The 11521-nt window shown below is 41.6% G+C and overlaps 1 protein-coding gene across 2 annotated transcripts; it reads left to right on the top strand.

Annotated features, from left to right (window-relative positions):
- The first annotated feature begins 250 nt into the window (after window positions 1-250).
- Window positions 251-6011, top strand: LOC145446508 (uncharacterized). 2 transcript variants are annotated; one of them, XM_080324836.1, is made up of 6 exons: window positions 314-459; window positions 692-814; window positions 905-1012; window positions 1831-1971; window positions 3902-4375; window positions 5502-6011. In XM_080324836.1, the coding sequence occupies exons 3-6, from the start codon at window positions 925-927 to the stop codon at window positions 5777-5779; spliced, it is 981 nt and encodes a 326-aa protein (XP_080180962.1). In that variant the 5' UTR covers window positions 314-459; window positions 692-814; window positions 905-924; the 3' UTR covers window positions 5780-6011. The 2 variants fall into 2 exon arrangements, with proteins under 2 accessions (XP_080180955.1, XP_080180962.1); XM_080324829.1 differs by lacking the exon at window positions 692-814 and having other exon boundaries at window positions 251-459.
- Window positions 6012-11521: the final 5510 nt, after the last annotated feature.

Here is an 11521-nt window from a genome sequence, read left to right as displayed (position 1 = left end):
GTTAGAATTCCACTCCACAAAATTGAAAATCATTCGGGTATATTTACACCACCTACAAATCCGGGAGCGTTACAGAATTAATTCCTGCATCGCCCATATACTCATTGGAGCTGTCTGCCGGATTGATTTGTAATTAGTGTGCGGGTGTAATCAGCTTATACAGATGGTGATTATGGCGTTTTTACACGAGACGGTTGCAACGATTGATGAAGAGACGATTTAGCCTTATTTCAGGTGAATTCCTTCGTTGCGTGTGTGGCTGTACCCGTCTATCGATGTGTAAAGTAAATTGCTTTTGTTTAGAAGGTTTTTAAGGATTTTATCAAACACGAACGACAAACTATAGCTTCTTTTAAGCTGGAAAAGGGTGGTTGAGTGTTCGTGACATGGCAGAGAAACGGATTCCTTCTCCAGATGGAGCGAAGGCGCGTGAGAGTGACAGCCATAGTTCCGAGGAAGGTAAAATGAATTTTGTTGCCTTATAAATTAGCACTCTAACCCGTGGATGCACAGCCTTTGAAGCCGCGGGGTACTTCATGCTACCGGAGCCATCACCATAGTGGAATTTTGAATATTGACTAGCGATCCTCTTGTAACATATTGGACAGATGATATGCGGGTTCTACCATTATATGATGCAGCTCGAAATAGTTGTTTCATTTCACTGACTGAACCTGGCGGCCATTCACAGAAATAAAGCGTCAGATGTGGGCAATAATGAGGCTGCCGTTATATTAGTAGTACTGCTGCCCTGTGTAGCACACGCTCTACGGCACGCAATGATTTACACAGCGACTGTAAGCATCAAACCATGGTATGATGCTACATCATGCTTGCTCTGTGTGGGTTGTTTCGCTTGTGCTCGAAAAGCTCAATTTGACAGCTCCAACTCTTCTATATTCAGAGTGGAGGAAAATACCGCTAATGTTTCCCGGCATTAACACAATAGATCTCCAGGAGCAATCGAAGTCGGTGAGATTTTCGATTCCTTGCGGAGAAATGGAACACGCAGGTGAGTATATTGCTATATTCGTCAATCGCCATGTCGAATATAATCATATTCGATGTATTTGGTTTTATCTATAGCATGATTGACGCCAGGAATAGGCGGATAGTCTATAATTTCCACACGAGGGTCAATTATAATCTATACATGGTGACTTTCCAAAATATGTGGTTGCGTCACGAACATTTTTTTCTGGATAACTTGTCGAGTAATTCCGGCAAATCGCTGTGATTATTCTAATGTTGAATTGAAGAGTGCAATGTCTATTTTGGCTTGAAATGCAGATAGGCGCACACGTCCTTCCGTCTTGTAGGTCTTGAATGCCTTTTTCTAATCGCAAAACAATCTGGTAATCGCTATATCGGTTCTAGTGTTTAGATATATTTAATCTGTATATACATTTACTTAACTTATGTCCTGAACTCCGTCTTTCACTGCCTCCATGCTCCATCACCATTCGCATATCATTGAAACTGAGTCGAGGCTTTCTTGTTTGAGTCACTGCAATACCAACGAAATTTTCAACGTGATATATCGGGTGTGAATCTAAATAAAGTGGGCTTGGGAAATTAATGTTAATATAAATATTTGACGCAATTGCCATCTGCAGCCTTGGTATAATATGTAATGGGAAGAAATGTGAACCATGTCGGGAGTTCTAATTAAACAACATGAGTGAATTGACAAGATTGACTAGATTCGCTATGTAACAGAACCACGTATTAGGCTACATAAGTCACATATATCGTATCGATATATTATCCATGTCTCTTGCTTTTACTTGTCCGATATATGAAATGCGTTCAATTTCCATGTCTGCAAAGGACATGATGACCAGCGTGCTCCTGGACGGACACGACGCAAACTCCCTGAAATTCCCAAACTCCCGTGCAGTTCAAGAGATGACAGATCAAGTGCAGTAGGCCTACGCACCCACGCTGATGACATGGAGACATTTGCACCAGGTCAGAATAGTTGAGTGATCTGTGTTAGCAACCGGGCCGGTCTCGAGGCAGAACAGTAATAATCGGCACCGTAACCGAACAACGTGTGACGGTAGATTACTGAGATATACGGGTAGAGGTACAATTCTCGCAAAACCCGTCGTTACGCTTGGGTAAGCAGTATCTCTTGCTGCTGTGCAATATAAAAGCAGCCCACTTGGTAATGCTATAGCTGTCGACCCGAGAACTGAAATTTGATAGAACTGGCTTTAATCAAAAGGTAGTGTCGTAGCCTACTGATTCCGAAAACACAAATTGAAATCTTATCAGGCCAATGGAACCACCTCAAAACAGCCCTTAAAATCTGAAAATCGGCGATGTTCCATCACTTGACGAAATTATCCATTCTTATGTTCGTTGTGTTGCGGCGATGCCATTGTTCGAACAATGCCGATCTTCGTACTTGAAGGGCTGATTGAGGTGGTTACATTGTACTGCCAAGATTTTAATTTCATACTTTGGAAGTAGAATACCATTGAAAGGTGTTGAAATTAACAAATAGTGCATTTGCTCAACTGGACGCGCTCATTTTTCAGTATATAGGATACAGCTACCTTCGCTATCGCGGTTTGTATCTTCGCGACCAAAGCAAAGCGAATAATAACATCACTAATGGGCTTAGCCTTCAAGCATATCGTGATAACGGGGCCATTTCAGTGGTATGTTTTTGGTGTATGGCAATCCCACCAATGAAAATGATATACACTTGTGTTGTACAGTCCCGTGTATCACCCCTGGTATTGGCCTACGAGTGTGAATATACATCCATGACATACGAAACCAAAACCTACCTCGGGACTTATACGCGGTATGAATCGAGTACAACAATTTTATCCAAATATGCATGCACGTAGCAATGCAGGAAGGTAAGCCCGCAAGCACGTGTAGCACTTGTGGCCGCGATGTAATTCATAGTTGGATACATTTTCGTGTACCTTCCATTTTTGGCCCCATGGGTGGGGATACACCATCATTTCGCTAAAATTGTAGCTACTTAATACTTTCCAAAATATAAATTTCAAAAATGTAATATATAAAAACTGTCCCATTCCAAGTTTGGCGGAAAGATGCACGTATTCCCAAAATTTCAGAAAGCGACGATTGTAAGGTCATTACTAGGGCGATTTTGTTTTTTCACAGGTCAAAATGAGTTGAAAATTGTAACTTTGTGTCAAAAAACTTGTCGAAATTGTTTACTAATAAAATGTCGAAATTGTTTACTAATAAAATTTCTTTTAACTCCTGATTTCGTTTGTATCGTAGATTTCGGGCAGTGGGTGAACTTATAATTTGATATTTTGCAGCTTACTTTATAGGCCTACCATTGTAGACGGCTGATTGACTGCTTATTGTGAATCATAAACGGTCGAACGGAACAAATAGGCTGCCATGGTGTTATGGTCAACGTACCGCAATACCCTAACTGAAGCAAGACTGCTTGGCCATTGCATCGTTCGTATATCAAGAAGCGCATGCTAGGCCTAACCACCGGAATTCTTCACAGGGCCAGATTTCGTTGAAATAAAGTTTTTCCATGTTTGTTTTCAAGTCCGGCCAAATGTCTTCGTAAGGAAAGATAGTTTCAACCAGAAATGAAGATGAGTAGTACAATCTTAACATTATGAGCGAAAACACATAATTTGCATTCGCGAGTTCAAAATATGGTCAAAATTAGCTTTTTCACGATCAAAGATTTCAAAGTTGTGATTTTTTGGCGAAATCTTCCGTTTATAGGTAAAAAAGGGCGTTGTCATCACAATAAGCTCCACTTAATTTTGGCCATTCTGTGTCTAAAATTAAATTACTCATGACTGCACACGGTATTCAGAGTCCTACTTGCTGCGTCATTCCCAAATGATAGTAGCCTGTTTTATGGTGTATGTACTTACAGCTGTTCTGTATCAAGTGCCAAGCGATCCTCGTGGATCTCCGACTTTGACTCTTAGATATCCGGAGCAATTTCAATCCTCTAGCGAAGTGGGAACACCAGGATGCGGTCTGCAATCAGCGGCCCGCAGCAAAAGCGCAAAGCGGCACCGGAGACATAGGCGCGAACCCACCCCTGAAGAGTTGCGGATTCAGCAGGAAGAAGAGGCTCTAGTTGATGAGATATTCGAACATGGTCGTAGCCTCAGCAGAAACACGACTCCTTCAAATAATGACGGCATCAATTCCGACGAGGATTCATCTGGTGGGTTGATGCTTGGTGACAGACGAAGCGACCTACCGATGAACTCCCGACCAAGCGAACGGCATTATCGGCTTATGGAATCGCAATCACCCGCGAATCAGCTACCAGCGGAAAGGCCAGGGCGAGGGCGAAGACGGAATACGATAATTCTTGAACGTGACCGGAGAAAAGCAAGTAAGCCGAATTTGAGAGTTGGTCACTTCGCTGTTATCAAGCTCGGTCAATTTTAGCGTCATTGTAACCAGAGACGGTCAATTGAGCGATGTCGGTACTCGTCGACTTGAATTTGTCGCCGTTAGTTCTACGTCCTTTCGAGTACTGAAAAATATAAGTACGGATCAGTGATCACAAACAGGAACCAGTAGTCTTCGTCCGGTATAACCATAGATAACACCAGTAATATCTACTGCATTTTCAGAAGTAGAGCCGTAGGCATGTTCAACCTACATCGAGTGTAAATGGAAAATGACGAATTTAAAAGTGTCCAAGTAGATGGTTTAAAAAAAGATGATCTGATCGGAAGGTTCCATTTTTGTCGCAGTTTGTCGGAATGAGCTACTTCTCGAGATAGCAGGGTACATCATCGTGACAAACACAAAATTATTAATGGAACTACAAATAGGCGGGACCTACGGACTTACTTCAAGTTATCGTGATACAGGCGCTGTTTCGCAGGATTCCTATGATAATTCCATTTAAAATAACTTCCCAAGAACAAAATGATGTAAAAGCTAAACCTGGTCACGTCTAAGTGGAAGTAGTATTGATTAAAACACTTTGAGTGAGCAGTACAAGTGGGAAAAAGCAACTTCTGTTCTCCGTTATAAGTAACAAGTTGCTCACCACCTCTGAAGGTAACAAGAACTGGTACAGCATCAGTTACACTCTCGGGTAAATGGCAACGCTGACTACGTATGTCGACCTCTTCCTATAGCCATTTTTCGTCGGTGGAAGATGCATCCTGCAATATCAGAAGTAGCCACCCTGTACCACCGCTTGTAATGACATGTAGTATGTGACCTGTCTTCCAAGTCTAATACTGTAAATTACTTGCTTCAGTAGTTTTCGAAGTTTCAATTTCTAATTTCACAGGTTATCCAAAATTTTACTCACAATGCTTGCAATTAGGTACACGTTTACAACCTATAGTTTTACTCATTCCCGCAGTAGCACTGATACATCTGCTTCTCGATATTTATAATCCCTCACCATAATCATCTTGGTCTAATGTTTCTCTCGATGGACGACGCTATTAAAACTTCGTTGTTTAGTAATGGCGTAGTTTTTGTGTCTTTTTCAGAGCACTCGCTCTATTGCGGTACCTTCTTCCTGATGTTATTCGCGTCTGCCATTGGATCAATGATCTACATTTTGCATACCCAATGCTACGGGCCAGAATATCCCGGGGATCCGCAAATAGAACCGGGGACTCCGCCTCAGCAAAGATGTCCGATTATAGTTTACTATTTCGTCGGCTTCACGGTAATAGGATTCTGTGCTGTTGGCGGTTTAGTGGGAATGTGGGGATACTGCCGATACAAATGGGCAACAACTGGAAACCCGCTGTTATCTCGATGAAGGTGGGGGATGCTGTGCACCAGTCTGCGTTGTATGTTGTTCGAGCACTATTAATGTATCCGTTTTAGGCGGCTATATAATAGGTAAAATGTATATGTCGCATATTCAGTGAAAGTGTGTGAAATCGAGCAATTTACGTTGTTGTTTTTTACAATGAAACCGTGTACTGCTTTTATACTATGAGGCTTTATACCATGATCCTTTTAAACATGAACTGAGGCGTCGCAGGGCATGAATCGACTGGTTTACTAAAGTACTCGGAGTCGGTAGCAAGTAGTGTTCCTTGCATTGCTGTGGGTTTGTAAGGAATGTATAGCAATTTACGTAATGGTACTCTCGAAATGAAGCCGTGTACTGTTCTTATGGTAGAGCAGTGGATCTCAGCTGATCGTCGTATCGCAGAAAATGTAACCAGAATGCTAGCGATTCCAACGGATAATTTGATGGTATGGAAGGTTCCAGAATGCTAGCAATCGCAACATAGAGTTTGATGGCATTGGAGGTTATGACTGAGGTAATTCTATAATATCAAATTAGGAATCTACACACAATGAAAAGGCTGTCGATCGAAGCTCCGCACTACCTTCAACTTCGTCCAAGCCCGCAAGGGTGGTGCGCCTCCTATTCGAGAACAACTGCAGTAGAGGACTTTATCATGGTCTTTTCTTAGCTTGAAAGTTATTAACGTACCGGCTAGCACTATAAAGTCGTGTTCTCAGTATGGTGGATTTCGCAACAACTCAGTTGACGGATGCAGCGGTAAGGAACGCCTACCGTATCCTTGAAGAAATCTCACAGAGAAGATCTGTCGGTGGTTCACTAACGCAAGTTTGTCGATCGCAGCGTGAATGCAAGCCCGTATTATAGCTTTGCGCTCATAGCGCGATTTGCAATCGTTTGGCATGTAATTGTAGATCATTTCGGTTTATACTGAAAATGATATGCCTGCAACAATTTACTGTCAATTCGACACTCCACGAAATGTTACGCCGGACGGACTATCATCAGAGAACTCGCCTGTCGATAAAGTTGACATAACTCTTGCAACGTGGGGAAGTCTGTACCGGAGGCTCTCAACCTTTTTGTCTTCGTGGACCCCGTTTGGCCGTCAGGGACCCCCACGGGCCCCTGACGTTTTCGTTCAAATTTAGTTCAAGTATCGCGCAACCGTGATATGACTTGTGACAAATTTAACTGCAGGATAGTAATAAACTGCAACAAAATGACCAATCTTATAAACAATATCATAGATTACGTAGAAATTGCATCGATTTTTATTAATACAACGCGATTTTGCAGGTGCATTTATTGAAGTAAGTGGTCGCTTCTCGAAAACCCACGCTTTTGATTTGATATGAACGAGGCTGAAATTCCATTTCCACATTGGTATGTGGTGGCGAATCTCGTAACGCTTTCGTTCACACCTTAAGGAACCAAAATTAAAAAAGAAGATTTTTCAATTAACGTCCAGCGTAGCGATTTCTATCTGGCAGCTCATCATAAAGTTATTCTTGAATAGTGGTTATGTATATTACAGAAAAAAATCGATCGCAAATATCCATTTATAGAGACTACTCTCTAGTCTGCTGAGACTTACAACTTGTAGACATTTTGAAGTAACCCTGATCGACCTTACTGCTCGAACTTTTTATTTTATCACAGACCCCGAAAAAACATCTGCATATACTAATATATGTTGGTATCATTAGGCTGCTGTCAATTTATCAATTAAAATGAGTTTGCACAGTAGGATATTTCATTTCCGACGGCTATATTTGTAATATGAGTCTTGCAGTTTCACCAGTTATGAGGCCAATCCGTCTCGTGATTTACCTGATTGAAAAAATACTAATTAGGCAATCAATCATTTTACAAGCTTCGAGGTCTCGCGGACCCCGGTTAAGAACCATTGGTCTATACACCTGCTAACAGAGGTGACCTACTAACGGCGCACCTTACTGTATTATCAGTGTAGCGTTTGAATTACGTATTATTTCGTGCTCATAAATACTCATTCATTGGCCAATGGCCAATAGTGGCGCAATGCATATACACCACAAACGCATTGCAAAATACATGAAAGTTTTTTTTGGACATCATCATCACGCGTTCGCAGCATCAATGAACAATACGAAATATCTCACGATGCGCACATGTATTGCAATTAATTTATGATACTTCTGCATGACCATGGCCGAATTGATCCTGTACCAAGTTCGGATGTAATAAAACAATGTTCCCTTTTGGAGCGAACTTCAATGCTTTCGTCCCGGTGAATAAAGTCAGTTTGACCCTATCGAATAAGCCAACCAGTTTGCTAGTTCGATAAAAAACAATCGTGATCTTTGCACGATCTCTCGGCTATGTGATATAATACCAGTTCGTGACATTATATGAAGATGCAGATCAAATACAATATGACAAGCGTTTCTTAACGATGCATTGGTGCATTAAGTCATACGAACCTAATGTCCGCTCCAAAACTGGATTGCTTCCTCACGCGCTCACGCGAATGTGGTATATTTCCATTCACCGAGATTGCTTGCCGATAAACGAATGGCAATAGTAACACCATCGTCATTTCTTCGGGGCTTTTGTGTCATCATTATCTTACGGTTCGTTGACTGTACAACACGCGATGCCTATCTATCCCGGCAACAACTATGATTATCATGCCGGTCAAGTTATCAATTGCGCAAGACACAATGATACGACTCCTCGAATCCTAGTGGAGAATCAATTATAGTGACTCGAGACGAGCGGTTATTTTCGTTACCGCTGTAACATATATAAAGACTTCGGAGTTTTTGTTGTTCAACGAGAAAAACTGTCTCGGTAGATACCATCATCCCACCATGAACAGTTTGAAACCTCGGTTTTATGGTATCATAAAATCCAAAACATTAACAAACAGATTATGAAGAATCTTGATAACAGCATTTATGTAACCAACGCTCAGCTAGGTCACTTGGCGCTATAAAATATTCATGATCCACAAGTACAAAAATGAGATAAACTGCTGTTGGTTCACTTTTGACAACAGAAATCGTGCATATTCGAACACTGTAAGTCAGTCTACTGTGATGATGTCATATTGACTGAATAAATAAAAATTGATCGGTCAAACACTCGACTTTTGACTGGTTCACCGGCAAAATTATCGCGACGATTGGAAACTTTTGCTATCGGAACAACATCAAAAAGAAACGATATAAACAGGTAATTTCCAAACCGTCAAGGTTTGCGACACAATAGGAAATATATAGAGCTCAACATCGTGTGGCCAATGACAGCTATCAGGCGGTGTTCCATTGAGAGTGGTACGTGTCACGAAAATATTGCAAATTAGCTTCACAACCACGTCGTATCTAACGCATATTTGTTGAAGCTGTAAAATTACCATTTAAATACAATTTATTTGATTTACAAGCAAGAAAAGTGTGTTTTTCTGGAAGCGACTACCCATCACAAGAACTAATGCCGCAAGGGAAAATGATAACATATAAACAGAGACATGTTTTGCGTCTAACAATGCTTGTAATTACGTACACATTTACAACCTCAACTATTAGTTATCCCCGTAGCAGCGCTGTCACATCTGCCTATGGATATTTTGAATCCGTCACCAAAATCGCGTTATTCTTATGTTTGTGTCGATAGGCGACGCTATTGAAATGTCGTTGTGAAGTTATGACGAAGTTTACTCTCTTGTTCAGAGCACCCGCTCCATTGCGGCATCTTCTTTCTGGTGGTATTTTCGTCAGCAATTGGAGGAGTGGTGTACATTCTGCATAGCCAATGCTACGGGCTAGAACAGGGGCGGGCAACATACGGCCCGCGAAGGGATTTTGTCCGACCCGCGGACAGTTTTCCGTCTCACATGATAATGTTGCCTGCGGCCCCAGTCTTTCGAGATTCCCCACTATTTGCGTAAACGCCAAATTTTAGTGACTGCACAGTGCACATGTATGCGCAGCGAGCGAGGGTGGTGCTTACTCATAAGCTAGTCGAAGCGAGAGACTTGCATTGCCGACATTTCCGCTGCACTCAACCCTAATGTCATTTGTGGTAATCATGGTGATAGTCGACTTCAATGGTCATTTACACCAGGCCGATATTTCTTATTTTTGATTCCGTAACCGTCGACTTGTAGCACGGCTCACTTCTAGGCTTTTGTAAGACATCACTTATGCCAGGAGTCGCCAACTCGAGACGGATCGCGGGCCACTTTCAAATTTCGTAGAGGCTGCGGGCCGCAAGAATTCAATATCGTGATAAAAGAGGCCACACAGTTGAACAATCAGGCCATATCTCGATCGTCACCAACTAAACCAGGGGTTGTCAACCTGCAGCCGCAGAAAGAAATTTGTGTGGGTGTGAACAAGTAATTCAATTAGTATGTGTTGGTGGCCGTCGACATGCAATTCGAATATACAAATTGAGTCTCGAATTTTTTAGAGATCCTAGATAATCTTGAAATTCAATGTGACTTCGTTTATCGATTTTAATATAGTGGCGCCATTTGTAATCATAGCTCCACAGTACAGACGTGAACAGCAGAGGAAAATAATGTGCCTCATATAGGAATACCAACTCGGAGTCCTGTACTCCTCACTATACGGACAATCTTGATGGTAAATCTTGATGGTAAAAATTGGCCCACCCGAAGATTCATCATCATTTATAACTTGTCCTAAATTTTCGAAAAACATACCCTCCGTCAAATCTACAGGTGAATCTGATCACATGGGATGAGAAATAATATAAAAAATACTATTATTTATGACGAAATTTATAGGTGAATCTGAAAATATTTTCGCGCTTCGCGCGATTATGTACGACGCCATGACATGGCCAGTGACCACTCGCGAAGTTGGTGTGCATAGTAAGCCTATGTGATTAAATAGATAAGTCGGAGTTCACCGGAAAAGGACATAGACACTTTTACATGGGTATTTGGCGTCCAGATAATTCGTTACGACTATGCCCTGGAATGCGGCCGTAGGCTACATGAGTAGTGGAAATGCGCCCGTGAATGGCAAAAAGGCTGGCCACCCCTGCACTAAACCCTAATGAATTTATATCTTGGTAAATTTGGGCTACCGGCCTTATCGAACGCCTTGAAATCCTAATTAAGGATTGCACCGTGTGTATGTTGATTGATCAGAGAGAAGCAGACACGGTGGTGCCTGTATGACAATGCTGTTCTCAAATCCACATCGTCTTCGTCAATATGGACGAGAAATAGCTTTGAAGTTACATTTCTGTCGTTAAAATACATTCATTAAATACAATTAAATGGGCGAATAATGTATCGATTCAGCAATCCGGCCCGCCAAGTATTTAATTTTCCTATATCCGGCCCGCCGACTGGAGAAGTTGCCCGCCCCTGGGCTAGAATATCACAGGGATCCGCTAAAGTGTCGCAGATTTTGCCTGGCAGAATATGTCCGATTTTAGTTAATTATTTCGCTGGGTTTAATAGTGTTGGAGTTTGAATGGGATTGTTGTGATATAGCCGGTACAAATGAGCGACAACTAGAGATACCTTGTTATCTTGATAGAATTTGAGAACGCTGGACCACTCTGCGTTGTATGTTGTTTGATCGATGTCGAAACCGATTTCAGCGGCTATGTGATATATAAAGTTCATATACCGCATATTACTGATTGATATTGTTTGAAATCGGGCAATTTACGTAATGTTGTTAAGGAAATGAAACCGTGAACTGCTTTTTAGTA

The sequence above is a fragment of the Botryllus schlosseri genome, chromosome 1 (genome assembly GCF_051294905.1).
Source record: "Botryllus schlosseri isolate E-star chromosome 1, Bs_hap1, whole genome shotgun sequence".
Taxonomy (NCBI): domain Eukaryota; kingdom Metazoa; phylum Chordata; class Ascidiacea; order Stolidobranchia; family Styelidae; genus Botryllus; species Botryllus schlosseri.
The sequence above is the reverse complement of the archived record's forward strand: the minus strand, read 5'-3'. Positions and strand labels throughout refer to the sequence as shown.